Source organism: Myxocyprinus asiaticus, chromosome 30 (genome assembly GCF_019703515.2).
Source record: "Myxocyprinus asiaticus isolate MX2 ecotype Aquarium Trade chromosome 30, UBuf_Myxa_2, whole genome shotgun sequence".
Classification (NCBI taxonomy): domain Eukaryota; kingdom Metazoa; phylum Chordata; class Actinopteri; order Cypriniformes; family Catostomidae; genus Myxocyprinus; species Myxocyprinus asiaticus.
In genome coordinates this window covers 8,425,754-8,441,550 of record NC_059373.1, presented here as the reverse complement: position 1 = coordinate 8,441,550, position 15,797 = coordinate 8,425,754, and the positions used below count along the sequence as shown (strand labels likewise).

Here is a 15,797-nt window from a genome sequence, read left to right as displayed (position 1 = left end):
ACATTAAGAGCTAAATCTGCTGGGACTTCCCAAATGCCTGTCTGCTACAGCTGGAGTTTCCTAAATAAACAGTGCCCTTGTATTGCAACATGTTATTTTGTCATTAATTCACTTTATAGTCTATATGGGACTGAAGAGAATAGGCCCTAGCTGGAAACTTTTGGTGGCATCTTAATAAAATTGTGGCTGTATCTGAAATGAATGAGGAAGGCAAGCAACAACATAATGGATCTTTAGGGAATATTCTGGGTTCAGTAAAAGTAAGCTCAGTTGACAGCATTTGTGGCATGTTGATTACCTATATATAAAAAAATATTCCGACTTGTCCCTCCTTTTCTTAAAAAAAATTTAAAAATCAAGGTTTCAGTGAGGCACTTACAATGGGAATACACTCACTGGACCCTTAATTAGTTAGGGCCTCCCTTTGCTCTCAAAACAGCCTCAGTTCTTCATGGCATGGATTCCACAAGATGTTGGAAACATTCCTTTGAGATTCTGGTCCATACTGCCATGATTGCATCAAGCAATTTCTGCAGATTTGTCAGTTGCACATTCATGCTGCAAATCTCTCGTTCTACCACATCCCAAAGGTGTTCTTTTGGATTCAGATACGGTGACTAGGAAGGCCACTGAAGAATAGTGAACTCATTAGCATGTTCACGAAACCCGTTTGAGTTGGCTTTTGCTTCGTGACATGGTGCATTATCATGCTGAAAGTAACCATTAGAAGATGGGTAAATTGTGGCCATGAAGGGATGCACATGGTTAGCAAAAATACTCAAATAGACTGTGGCATTCAAGTGATGATTAATTGGTATTAATGGGTCCAAAGTGTGCCAAGAAAACATTCCCTACACCATTACAGCAGTGCCACCAGCCTGGGCTGTGTTTCCCAAAAGCATCGTAAGCCTAAGTAGATTGTAGAAGCCACTGGCGCCAGTGGTCTCTACGATCAATTTAAGCTTGCGATGCTTTTGTGATACGCAGCCCTGGACTGCTGACACAAGGCAGGTGGGGTCCATGGATTCGTGTTGTTGGCACTAAATTCTGACCTTACCATCTGTGTGCCTCAGCAGAAATTGAGATTCTTCAGACCAGGCTATGTTTTTCCAGTCTTCAGCTGTCCAGTTTTGGTGAACCTGTGACCAATGCAGCCTCAGCTTTCTATTCTTGGCTGACAGAAGTGGAACCCAACATGGTCTTTTGCTGTTGTAGCCCATTCGCTTCAACGTGTTGTTTTTCTGAGATGCTATTCTGCTCGCTACAATTGTACAGAGTGGTTATTTGAGTTAGCGTAGCCTTTCTGTCAGCTTGAACCATTCTCCATTGACCTCTCTCATCAACAAGGCATTTTCGTCCGCAGAACTGCCGCTCACTGGATGTTTTTTGTTTTTGGCACCATTCAGAGTAAATTCTAGAGACTGTTGTGTGTGAAAATCCCAGGAGATCAGCAGTTACAGAAATACTCAAACCAGCCCATCTGGCACCAACAATCATGCCAAGGTCGAAATCACAGAGATCACATTTTTTTCCCTATTCTGATGTTTGATGTGAACATTAACTGAAGCTCCTGACCCGTATCTGCCTTTTTTTATGCATTTCACTGCTGCCACAGGATTGGCTGATTAGATAATCACTTGTATAAGAAGGTATACAGGTGTTCCTAATAAAGTGCTCACTGAGTAAACATGGGACCCATTTTGAAAGGTTTAAAGGCAGAAATGTGAAGCTGATAATTTTATAAAGGCATTTGCATTAATTCTGTTTAAACTTGTGTATTAGTTGCTGTAAAGTTGTTTAAATTGTCATTTTTATGGCAGACCACTAAATAACCAGGATTACAGGGTTTATGGCGTTACGTCGTCACTTGGATATAACTTTACTCAGAAGTTAGTAAATTATTTGATCACACTAAAATCGTGTTAATATGCAAGGAGGGACAAGTCGAAATACATTTTTTTGGGTATCAATATTATTCCACAAATTCTACTGATTGAGCTGAACTTGTATTGTACACAGAATATTCCTTTGAACAGCATTGATTGCATTTGTATACTTGTGTACTGAAGTGTATTGTACATTGTATAGTGTAACTTGTGCTGTTTTATGTTGAATAGATAAAACATTTTCATTAACATTAATTAACTACATTATAACATGAACTAACAATTAACAATACTTTTACTTTTAAAATGGATTAATCTTGGTTAATCTTAATTTCAACATTTACTAATACATTTAAAATGAATAAAGTTGTATACATTAACATTAAAGTAATGTGAACTAACAATGAATAGCTGTGTTTTTATCAATTAACATTAACCAATATTAATAAAATTATATTAAAACAATAGTTAATTTTTAGTTCATGAAATCTAATGCAATCTGACACGCAACTTTACTTGTCTTTCCAACCCAACGACACCACAGTGCCTGGCTGGCAGACATCTCGGCCTGGATGAAGGAACACCACCTGCAACTCAGCCCAGCCAAGACTGAGCTCCTTGTCTTTCCAGCAAACCTTGCTGTTGAACACAACATCACCGTGCAGCTGGGTGCAACTACAGTAACGCCTTCCAAACGGGTCAGAAATCTAGGGGTAACCATCGACAACAAAATCATTTCATAGACCACATCTCAAAGACCACAAGCTCATGTAGATTTACACTCGACAATATCAGGAAGATAAGACCCTTCCTCTCTGAACATGCCACACAACTGCTTGTTCAGTCACTTGTCATAACTAGACTGGACTACTGTAATGCTTTCATTGCAGGCCTCCCTGCATGTGCATTTAGACCCCTGAAAAAGATCCAGAATGCAGCAGCATGTCTGGTCTTTAATGAACCAAAGAAAGCGCATGTTACACACCATAAACCGGACTTCAAATTCCTCAATACTGACCCGCTGTTTACAAACACACCAGCAGAGCCCTTTGTCTGGGCTGCCCGGCCGCAAAAATGCAAAAGGAAAAGGGGAAACAGAGCCGGCGTTCTCATCAGAGTAAGACGTCGTGCAAATCGACCTCCGCTACCCAGTATTCTACTGGCAAATGTTCAGTCTCTGGACAACAAGCTCTGCGAGCTGAGAGCGCGGATCTCTTTCCAACGAGAGACGAGGGACTGCTGCATTATCTGCCTTGGATGTACAACAGAAACTTGGATGTCTGCTGAGATTCCAGATTCAGCCATTGAACCCGCGGGGTTCTCCATGCACCGAGTGGACAGAGCGAAAGACCTCTCAGGTAAAAGCAGAAGTGGTGGTGTATGTTTTATGATCAACAAATCCTGGTGTGATCAGAGGAACGTACATTCTAACAAGTCTTTCTGCTCTCCTGATCTGGAATTTCTCATGCTTCTGTGTCGACCATTCTGGCTACCGAGGGAATTCACAGCGGCCATTATCACTGCTGTGTACATCCTGCCACAAGTCGACACAGACCGGGCACTCAAGGAACTGTATGGGATTATAAGCAAGCAGGAAACCGCGCACCCTGAGGCCACGTTCATTGTGACCAGGGATTTTAATAAAGCCAGTTTCAAATCAGTCGCACCAAAATACCACCAACACATTAGTTTTAACACACAAGGGGACCGAGTTTTGGACCATTGCTACTCTCCCTTCCGGGACGGCTACAAATTCCTCCCCCACCCACCATTTGGCAAATCGGACCACTCTTCCATTCTGCTTCTGCCCGCTCACAGGCAGAAACTGAAACAGGAAGCACCCACCCTCAGAACGATCCAGTGCTGGTCGGACCAATCAGACGCTACGCTACAAGACTGTTTTGATCACGCGGACTGGGAGATGTTCAGCTTTACGCTGATAGCATAACGTGTTTCATCAGAAAGTGCGTAGAGGACGTCGTTCCGACCAGAACAATACAGATCTACCCGAACCAGAAACCTTGGATTAATAGCGATGTTCGCGCAGCACTTGATGCGCGGACCTCCGCTTTTAATTCCGGGAACACAGAGGAGCATGAACAAGCCAGTTATGCCCTCCGAAAATCAGAACAGCAAAAGGTCAGTACAGGAACAAGATCGAAGGACAGTTCAACACCACCAACTCTCGAAGCATGTGGCAGGGAATTAATATCATCATGGACTTTAAAGGGAATAAAAACTCTGCCGTGAACACTGCTGCCTCTCTCCCGGATGAGCTAAATACATTTTATGCTCGTTTCGAGGGAAATAACACCACCTTCACTGAGAGAGCTCTCGCAGCCGAAGCTACAGAGGTTAGTTCACTCTCCGTCTCTGTAGCAGATGTAACCCAATCCTTCTGACGGGTGAATTTCCGCAAAGCCGCGGGTCCAGACGGCATTCCTGGCTGCGTCATCAGAGCGTGCGCGAACCAACTGGCTGGTGTTTTTACGGACATTTTCAACCTCTCCCTCTCTTTGTCTGTAGTCCCCACATGCTTTAAAACGTCCACCTTGTGCCTGTTCCAAAGCAATCCAAAATCACTTGCTTAAATGACTGGCGTCCTGTTGCTCTGACCCCCATCATCGGCAAATGCTTTGAGAGACTAATCAGAGATTACATCTGCTCTGTGCTGCCTCCATCACTAGACCCATTGCAGTTTGCTTACCGCAACAACCACTCCACTGATGATGCCATTGCATCTACAATACACACTGCTCTCTCCCACCTGGAAAAAAAGAACCCTTATGTGAGAATGTTGTTTGTAGACTACAGCTCAGCTTTCAACACCATAGTGCCCTCCAAGCTTGATGAGAAACTCTGGGCTCTGGGCTTAAACAGCTCGCTGTGCAGCTGGATCCTGGACTTCCTGTCAAGCAGACGCCAGGTGGTTAGAATGGGCAGCAACATCTCCTCATCACTGACCCTCAACACTGGAGCCCCGCAGGGCTGTGTTCTCAGCCCACTCCTGTATTCCCTGTACACACATGACTGTGTGGCAACACACAGCTCCAATGCCATCATTAAGTTTGCTGATGATATGACGGTGGTAGGTCTGATCACTGACAATGATGAAACAGCATACAGAGAGGAGGTGCACACTCTGACACACTGGTGTCAGGAGCACAACCTCTCCCTCAACGTCAGTAAGACAAAGGAACTTGTGGTGGACTTCAGGAGAAGAGATAGAGAACACAGTCCCATCGCCATCAATGGAGCACCAGTGGAGAGAGTCAGCAGCTTCAAGTTCCTGGGTGTCCACATCACTGAGGAACTCACATGGTCTGTCCACACTGAGGCCGCTGTGAAGAAGGCTCATCAGCGCCTCTTCTTCCTGAGATGGCTGAGGAAGTTTGGAATGAACCACCACATCCTCACACGGTTCTACACCTGCACTGTAGAGAGCATCCTGACTGGCTGCATCTCCGCCTGGCACGGCAATAGCACCGCCCACATCCGCAAAGCACTGCAAAGGGTGGTGCAAACTGCCAGACACATCATCGGAGGTGAGCTTCCCTCCCTCCAGGACACATATACTAGGCGGTGTGTGAAAAAAGCTCGGAGGATCATCAGAGACTCCAGCCACCCGGGCCATGGGCTGTTCTCACTGCTACCATCAGGCAGGCGGTATCGCAGCATCAGGACCCGCACCAGCCGACTTCATGATAGCTTCTTCCCCCAAGCAATCAGACTTTTGAACTCTTGATCTCCCACGATCAAAATACATCAGTACTGCACTTTATTACTCTTACTCTTATATCTCACACCAGACTGTCATAAATTATATTATTATTAATTATATTCTCTCTTAACAACACACTGGCAACTTACTATCAATCGACAGCCTGAATGTCAATACAGTACAAAACAAACTACTGTACATTTTATATATACTATATATACTTTTTTATTGTATAATGTGTATTCTATATTGTGTGTATTGTATACTGTACATTGTATGTTATTATTTGTATATTGTGTTATGTGTAATTATGTGTATATTAGATTTTAAATTGTGTTGTAAATTTGATGTTTATTGTAAATTGGTATATGTCCCATCACTGTCACGGCTACTATGTTGCTCGGAACTGCACCCAAGAATTTCACACATTATTGCACTTGTGTATATGGTTGTGTGACAATAAAATTGATTTGATTTGATTTGATTTTGTTACACCACTCCTCATCTCTCTCCACTGGCTGCCGGTTGATGCACATGTCAAATTCAAGGCTCTGATGCTGGCATACAGAACAGTCACTGGGTCTACTCCAGCATACCTAAAATCATTTATGCAGAGCTACGTGCCCACTAGAAGCCTGTGGTCGGCTAAGGAATGTCGCCTTGTTGTACCAACACAAAGAGGCACCAAAACACTTTCCCGGACTTTCAGCTTCATCGTACCACATTGGTGTAATGACCTTCCCAACTCCATCCATGAAGCTGACTCACTCTGTCTTCAAAAAATGACTAAAAACACATCTTTTCCATGAGCACTTAACCAGTCATTAAAAAAATAAAAAATAAAAATCTTGTTGCACATTAATCTGTTTTGAATACTATTCTGATGCTAGTGAAACTTTGTAATATGGCACTTTTCATACCACTGTCTCCTTAAGATGATTCGCTTATGTCTTCCTCTTTTGTAAGTCGCTTTGGATAAAAGCGTCTGCCAAATGAATAAATGTAAATGTAAATGTAATGCATAAAATTATGTTAAGTAAATTGTTACTGTAAATTGTAAATTGCATTTTAGATTGTGTTTTTGCATTGTATATAGAGCAATATCTGGAGCAATTTCAACAAAGCATGTCAAGGACATTGAGAGTCAATACAGTAGTACAGTAGACCTGGTCAGATGAAATAACTGGCAATCTGAGTAATATGAGTGGCAGTTGGGGGACTAATCACAAGCTCATAGGTTTTCCTGATAGTTTGAGGCACATAAGACAAATGCAACAGAATTACATTGATGCAAATGAAGGTGTGCTTAATTTCTAGTGCACAAGTTGCAGCAGAATCATTCAGGGTCAACAGTTACAGTCGTTTTTTAGAGGTGTAATGGACACAAGGACATGCACTGCTGCAGTACACACTGTCACAAAAGTAAACAATAAAATGCTAGTACACTAAATTACTCACCTACATTAAATAAACATTCAGACCCACGAATGGTGGCAGCCAGCAAGAGGTTACTATATTGTGTATAGATTTTCAGTTTCCAACTGAGGCGTACTATATAACAGCATTGCTTAGTTAGCCCCCCCCCAGCATATGGTGACCATAAGACCTGCAAGATGTTCTACTGCTATTACAGAGGAAAGTTTTTCAAATCCTGCAATCATTGAGGAACCACAGAGCAATGAGTGATCACTGCAGCTCAGACATTTCAAATGCTTTGTGCCTTTTTTTTTAACATACTTTCAGTGAACTTTCCAGAGCTCTTGCCAGTTTTATAATTCCATCTTACTCATTTGACAGCAAAGACTGGGTTCTTATAAACCACGCAGAAAAGGATGGCAGACATCTGACTTTAGCTCAACTAATTATCATCAACAGCGTTCCATGGGGAATGAAAGTAAAATGGCAACATAAGCTTAAACAGAAACAGAAGAATGCCGAATGAACCAACTGCAATGTTTTTTTTATTTTTTATTATTATTAATTATAGGATGTGGTCAGTGCTGGAATTGGCCTCCTAGTATCAGGAAGTGCCTGGGAAAAAATATGAAGTTTTAAGTTCCCTTTGCAAAAAACTACTGCAGCTGTACCATGGTAGAATTAGGTTTCAGATGGTACATTGATTCATATACCATGGTATTCACATAGTTTTATGTACATTTTAAGTCAAAGTCAAGGAATACCATGGTAATATTTTGGTACATGTATACAACACAATAATATACAGTACTGTGCAAAAGTTTTAGGCACTTGTGAAAAATGTTGCATAGTGAGGATGTCTTCAAAAATAATGACATAAATAGTTTTCATTTATCACTTAATGTCATACAAAGTCCAGTAAACATAAAAAAAAGCTAAATCAACAATCGGTGTGACCACCTTTGCCTTTAAAACAGCACCAATTCTCCTAGGTACGCCTGGACACAGTTTTTCTTGGTTGTTGGCAGATAGGATGTTCCAAGCTTCTTGGAGAATTCACCACAGTTCTTCTATTTATTTATTTAGTCTCAATTGCTTCTGTCTCTTTATGTAATCCCAGACTGACACAATGTTCAGTGGGGGGCTTTGTGGGGGCCATGACATCTGTTGCAGGGCTCCCTGTTCTTCTATTCTAATCTTTTCTATTTGCAAAAGTAATGTTTGGGAGTCTAACATTTATGTGAATTGGCCAGGACACCAGGATTAAATCCCTCCTCTTTTCAAAAGTAATCCTGGGATTTTTAATGACCACAGAGTTCAGGGTCTCAGTTCACCTGAAGGATGGTGGAGGTTTTTTTTAAAAAAAAATTTTTTTATAGAGTATAGTGTCCCCATCAATATACTGGGGCATTAGGGCCACAGGGTGAGTTCCCCCTGCTGGCTTCCCTAATACCTCTTCCAGCAGCAACCTTCCTTTTCTCAAGAAGGTCTCCCATCCAGGTACTGACCAGGTTCAACACTGCTTAGATTCAGGGGGCAACCGGTCTTGAGCTACAGGGTGATATGGCTGCTGGCATGTTATGTTTTGTTTTGTTTTTTAGATTTGTGCATCTGTGAAGGGTTGGCCGGAGGGTCACGTCACACGGTATGAATCCATCCATTGGTTAAACACAAGGGTATGCTGCTCCCCCACCCCCATGGTTTAGTTTTACACCCAAAACAGTAAATAATATTTTGACCAATCAGCTTAACAAAGCGTATACCGTCGAGAAACACTTATACATTTGTCCTATGCATGTTTAGTCGCCTTTCGCGATTGCTTTTACTAGTAGTTTCATTTGCGGTGTTTTCTTTTGCATCACTTTTCGAGACAATGGAGTCACTCCGCCATCAGCGCTTACAGCCCGGTATCGGATACGGAGCGAGTGCGACCGGGACTCTTCGATCCCTGCGGCCCGGCGTAACCGGTACTCTTTCTTCGGCGCAGTCTTCCCATATGTCGGTGTCTGCCTCCCCGGGGCCGCCGCCACCACCGCCGCCCCTGCAGCTCCACAGCCTCGGGTCCGGTTTCATGGGCAGCACGGGGTTCGGTTCGGTGGACATGGCGACGGCGGGTCTGGGTCTATCCAATCCCACCAATCCGGCGGTGCTGAGAGAGGCGGTGGACGCGGTGGTCCGGAGCTTTGCGAAACACACGCAAGGATACGGCAGGGGTATGTGGGGTGATCATAAAGATGTTTTGCATTATCAATGCATTTGGTTGAGTTATTTCATGTAAACACACACAGAAAATTATTTTCTGTGTTAGTATTTTAAGTAAGTCTCAAGAGCTCTGATGGTGTCTAAAATTATACTTTGCATAAATGAAATGAAGCCTATTTAAGGACCATTAAGATTTTTGTATTTTGACATTATTTTCAAGATTATTAGCCCACCCCCTATTCTCATTCTTGTCATGCAAATATTATGATATAGGCCTATTATTTATGATGTAAAGTATTTTGTACAACGTTGTAGTATCTGCGGTGCTGCCTTTAGTTTATGCTGATTTAAAAAAATAAATAAAAATGATTAAGAATTAAAAAAAAAAAATGTCTGAACAGAATAATAAACATACAGTAGTCTATTATCATTGATTATCTTTGAGAACAATAAGAAAATCCCAATAGTTCTAAATAAAGCTTAATTTTTTAATGCACTATATACAGTATTATGCACATATGCATATAGGCCTATTTTGTTTTATTGTAAAGTATATTTATACATCAATATAGTATTTGCTGTGCTGCTTTTAGTTAATGCTAATTTCTATATAAAAAATCATTGTGTATGAACAAAAAGATTATCATTACTGTATTACTATTACAGTGTTATCATTGATAAATTTTGAGAACAATTAATTAGAAACAAGCAAACTCCAGAGTATTAGCGGTGAAGATATGCTTAATTGTTATGAAAGTATAATTGCACTTCAGAAAATCTTAGTGGTCATAAAATGTCTTAATGCATAATATAGTTTCTTGTTTTGACGTTTGGTGTAAAAGATGGCCTAAACATGTTCTTAGTGATATTATCCCATTGATTTGCCTACCTAAACAGCGTTTTTGGGCATTATTAGCTAAATGTAGCAGGTTGAGCCCCGCTGACATGTTGACCTAAATACGCTTAAGGGATTATTATCGGATACATTCTGTTGCCAGAGTCCTTTTGAGGCAGGTTAAGTATTTTAATCTACATCCTAGACACCACTGACCATCTGAATGTAACAGCCAAATAACACAGCTTTACACATTAATAACTATGCATGAGTGTTATGAATAGCTGTGATCATTTTTGTATCACTCTTGCCCAAATACACCATCCTTATATCAATTACACAACAATATGCTTCCTTTATATCAGCCATTAATTGTGCATTTCATTGTGTACTACTGAGTTACAGTTAAAGGTGATTTTACAAACTTATTATTAGACTTAATATTAGACTTAAACGTAATATTTTAGTAGATATAGACTACTTCGATAACATGAGCATTAGTTATACTATGTTGTTATATATTCTGATATGATTTATTTTAAATCTCACAGTGAATGTGGTGGAGGCCTTACAGGAGTTCTGGCAGATGAAGCAGTCACGGGGCGCAGATCTGAGGAATGGAGCTCTGGTGGTGTATGAGATGGTCCCATCCAATAACCCCCCCTACGTGTGCTATGTCAGTCTTCCTGGAGGCAGCTGTTTTGGGAGTTTTCAGGCAAGCACTTCATGCAACATTCCCTTTACATTTCCCATGACTGACATACTTCAGTTCTCAGATCTTAAAGAGATAAATAATTGTCTTTAGTTGCCATCTGTTCCTAAATAAGATTTTGTTGAAATGATTTCTCTTGTGAAATTATTTAAACCAATTTTATGAGCATCTTCAGGACTGTATTACAGTGTGGTTGAAAAACATCTTTGATCTTCTCAGTTCTGCCCAACCAAAGCTGAAGCACGACGGAGCGCAGCCAAAATTGCGCTAATGAATTCTGTTTTCAATGAACATCCATCTCGCCGCATCACAGATGAATTCATAGAGAAGAGCGTGTGTGAGGCTCTAGCTTCCTTTAATGTAAGTTCGCACAAAAGGTTTTAGTTCTAAACAGGCAGAACTCAAATAACTATATTGTTTTGCACAACTCATAAATATTTGACCTGACAAACGAATAGCTGGTAGCTTTTCAATTTGTTTTACATTAAGTTTACAAACTGTTTACCTTAAGTACTCTTTATTTACTTTATTTACAGGGAAACCGAGAAGAAGCCGATAATCCCAGTACAGGCATCGGTGCCTTTCGATTCATGTTAGAGTCAAACAAGGGAAAATCTATGCTTGAGTTCCAAGTAAGCGAGATCATGATCAGAATCATCCCTGAAACAAAAGTTGTGTGCAAACGTAAAAATGTCTTTAATATCTACATTGTAAAACTTTTTCTTAGGAACTCATGACAGTTTTCCAGCTGCTCCACTGGAACGGTAGTCTCAAAGCCATGAGAGAAAGACAGTGCTCCCGTCAGGTGAAAGAAATATTCTAATTTCATTTGTACATAAAGGAATCAAATCATCATTCATTTCAAATTTCAATCCTTGATGTTTTGAAATAAAAAAGCTTGATGTACTATAACAACATACTGTAACTTTCAGTACTCAAAACATCCAAATAGACCACTTGAAACTAATTAGCAAAAAATTGCTTATTCCAAACTTTGCGACACGACAACCTACATTTACATGTCAGTGATGCTCTTGGCTCAGCCAAACACGGAGAGGTAATAGGATAGATATTATTTCTGCAAACTGCAAAAACTAACAAAAACAATAAAATGTGTGAAAGTCCGCCAAACCTGCTGTTCCTGACATAATTAAAGGGCCTGTTTCAAGGGTAAGACTGGAATTTTTTAATTTTTTATTTAAAAAAACAAAACAAATTATAACTGTTTTGGAGAGAAAAAAACATAACTATTATTAGACACTCAAAAATACATATTTTAAGAATTACGCATCTCAATTTGATAACAAAATTCCATTAAATTGAATTGAGTAATCTTTAACAAAATAAAATGTAAAAAAAAAAAAAAAAAATATATATATATATATATATATATATATATATATATACAAATATTTACATTTGTATTCATTTAATCTTTACAATTGTGTAATGTTTTACAAAATTAAATGTATAAAAATGTAAATGTATTTTTTTTATTTTATAATTATTTTTATTATTTTAGACATTTGATGGAATTTTTTTTTAAAATTGAAATGCATGCATCTTAAAAAGCGTGTAATTTCAAGAAAATTAAATAAGAATTAAAATATTTAGTTTTTTAATGTGTATTTTGAAAAAAATTAAATGTAACAATTTTGAATGAATTTTGTTATGAAATTGAAATGTGTAAATCTTAAAAATAGGCTAAAATATGTTTTGAGTGTAAGTGGACCACAGAGAAAAAAATAAAATTATTAAAAAATGGTGTGATAAGATGTAGGTAAGATCAGGCCAACATGTTGTATTATTATATGTGGGAAAGCTTTACAGTAAGGTTCTATTTGGTAACATTAATGAATTAACAATATTTTTAACAGCATTTATTAATCTTGGTTCATGTTAATTTATAAAATTAGAATTATTAATTGTAAGTGCATGTTTGTTTATTGCATTAACTAATGTTCTTTTACTAGTGTAAATGTATTAGTATACAGGTATATAGAAATTAACATTAACCAAGATTATTAATTGCTGTAAAAGTATTGTTCATTATTAGTTTCTGTTAGCTAATGTAGTTCACTAATGTTAACAAATGCAACCTTATTACAAAGTTTTACCTTATATCTAGTTGATCAATAAAGTGTCATGTGCCCAATAATTATAATAATTTATTGGTTACAGTACATGTTAATAATCTCCTTGTAAAAAAATATTAATTGATTTGTTCTATAATATGTTTCACTTTCAACTACGTGTGATTTGTCTGATAACTAACCTTTAGCTTGATTTATTTATTTATTTGAAACAGGAAGTTCTTGCTCATTACTCTCACCGAGCGCTCGATGACGATATGCGTACACAAATGGCGGCTGACTGGGTCAACCGAGATCACGCTTTATCTGGTACCATCAATCGGGAACTTGCCACTACAGAACGTGAACTGGAAGAGGCCCGTCTGGCTGGACGAGAGCTTCGGTTTTATAAGGAAAAGAAGGACATTCTGCTAATGGCGGTGGGGCAGCTAGGTGGGTCAAACACTACAACTCTGCCTTGCACATGCTGAGAACATGAAGAACAACTAACATGGCATGCGATTGTGACAGACCAGTACCAGAGAAGTCTCATATAGCACTCCAAAACTCAAAACAGCCTTTTTAAATGTGTGTGTGTTTGTGTGCAAGAAGGAGTCAATGATTCAGCATTGTGGATAGCTCCACTGACAAAACAATGTCAATGAACCATCTGTTTCTGTCAGTGGAGAATTTTTTTTTTTTAAAGGTCTAAACAAATAGTGCATTTTAAACTTGAAACCGAATCAAGTGCTATATTGCTGCATTATTACAATATTAGTGTTATCCTCCAGTATTATCATCATAGATTGACTGTACTGGCACATGGACCTACTGTGTCTTGAGTCGGAGAGTCAGTTTTGTATGAGGCCTTTTTCAAAAAAACATTTGCATTGTAGTCCTCTTGAATTCTGTAATGCATGGGCGCTGCTTTTTTTTTTAGCTAAACACCAAAGCGCTGCCCATTTGTTTATCTAAGGAGATGCAGGTGGTTGGTGACATTAGACTAGTAAATTTAGATATTCTATGTTTATAGTCTCAAAATAGGCTTGCTCGTTTATTTGACACATATGCGCTTTAGGTGAATGTACAAACCTTTGCTTTGTAGTGATACTTCTAAAGAGACAGTTTACCCAAAAATGAATATTCTCTCATCATTTACTCACCCTCATGCCATAACAGATGTGTCTGACTTTCTGTCTTCTTCTGAACACAAACAAAGATTTTTAGAAGAATATCTCAGCTCTGTTGGTCAATACAATGCAAGTGAATGGTGACCAAAACTTTGAATCTCAAAATAGCACATAAAGTCATCATAAAAGTAATCCATCAGACTCCAGTGGTTTAATCCATGTCTTCTGAAGCGATCGAAGCGATTTTGGGTGAGAACAAATCAAAATATAACTCTTCCAAGCACCATCTAGCGATCACCGCATGCGTCAAACGCTAGGAAGTATAATCAAGCTTGAAATCATGATCATGCCTAGAGACTGCAATGGCATGATTTACAGTGAAAAAGGAATTACAATTTGGTCTGTTTTCACCCAAAACCTATTAGATAACTTTAGAAGGCATGGATTAAACAACTAAAGTTATATGGATTACTTTTATGCTGACTTTATGTGCTTTTTGGAGTCCTGTCCACCATTTACTTGCATTGTATGGGCCTGCAGAGCTGAGGTATTCTTCTAAAAATCTTTGTTTGTGTTCTGCGGAAGAAAGAAAGTCATACACATCTGAGATGGCATGAGGGTGGGAACAATTTTTTGGGTGAACTATCCCTTTAAGCGCATGTAAACACATACATATGCATTTATTTTATGTTAACCAAACTTTCACAGTAGTTAATTCCATGAGGGTTGAAAACCTTGCCATAGTTAGATTTTCTCAGATTGTCAAAGCACCTTTTACACTGACCATTGCCTTCAACCTAACAATAGAAGCTGTGTAATATTAAAACTCCACACAATGCACTGTTTTCAGAGTTGTCCCCTGATTAGGATGCCTTCTGTTATTTTTTGCGATTGTAGAGCAGTCACGCTCATTTCAAGGCAACATTTACTTTCTACCTCCTTTCTGAAAGCTTTTATATGCATTTGTGAACATTTATTACCACATAAATGGTGTGGTTTGGATTGAAATGCATCACTTCACTCAGAATAACACAGTAGTAAAACCAGATATGCCATTTTATAGACACATTGTTGCAAAATGCAAAAGTCCTCAAAGTCTATTATGCTTATGAAATTATAACTTGAAATCATGAAAATATAATCTTCCATCAAAATTCATAATCATAATTTTATAGTATTACAGAATGAGTTACTGGGTGAAGTGATGATGTAAATTCAATACTATAGCAAAGAAGCAAGGCTGTCAATGTGTTGATCATTTCAAGCAGACCAAGTCACATTGTTCAGTATTAGGGGTCACAACAGCATGTTGCTGCTGAACTATAAAATTTTAAACCACACTCATTTCATCTTTGAATTGCCAAGCACCTTTAAGATGCTGTTTACATTGAAAAATTCAGCTTAAACAGACTTGTCTCCTTTAATATGTCCATAATGTTTGCTTTTCCTACTTTTATTCTCACCAAATCTTTTTAAATCTGTTGTTGTTAAATGAGTAGCTGCTAAATCTTCACGCTAACACATCAAAATGTCTTTTCTGTTCCAACTGAAAGTGTAATGAAGATCAATGTAGGATGCGCATGGTGTGAAATATTATCCATTATATCATTAAACAGACACTGCTTACTGCTAGCTGCTTTACTAGAACAGTTTCAGAGATAGCTTTGAAAACAGCTCAGCAAGACAGATGGTGAGTTTATAGGCTATTTATAGACCATAGATCATATTTGTACCACCCAAGAAGTAAGAATGTTTATTTCACTAAACTATGCATCCACAGTTTGTATTGAGAACGTTTAGGCACATTCATTTTGTCAAGTATG

The 15,797-nt window shown here is 38.8% G+C and overlaps 1 protein-coding gene across 1 annotated transcript; it reads left to right on the top strand.

Annotated features, from left to right (window-relative positions):
* Positions 1 to 8,313: 8,313 nt before the first annotated feature.
* LOC127421009 (LIX1-like protein) lies at positions 8,314 to 15,420 on the top strand. Its single transcript, XM_051663715.1, has 6 exons — positions 8,314 to 9,236; positions 10,612 to 10,775; positions 10,992 to 11,132; positions 11,309 to 11,404; positions 11,500 to 11,577; positions 13,081 to 15,420. Exons 1-6 carry the CDS (start codon positions 8,819 to 8,821, stop codon positions 13,333 to 13,335), a joined length of 1,152 nt encoding a protein of 383 aa, XP_051519675.1. The 5' UTR covers positions 8,314 to 8,818; the 3' UTR covers positions 13,336 to 15,420.
* The last annotated feature ends 377 nt before the right edge of the window (positions 15,421 to 15,797 follow it).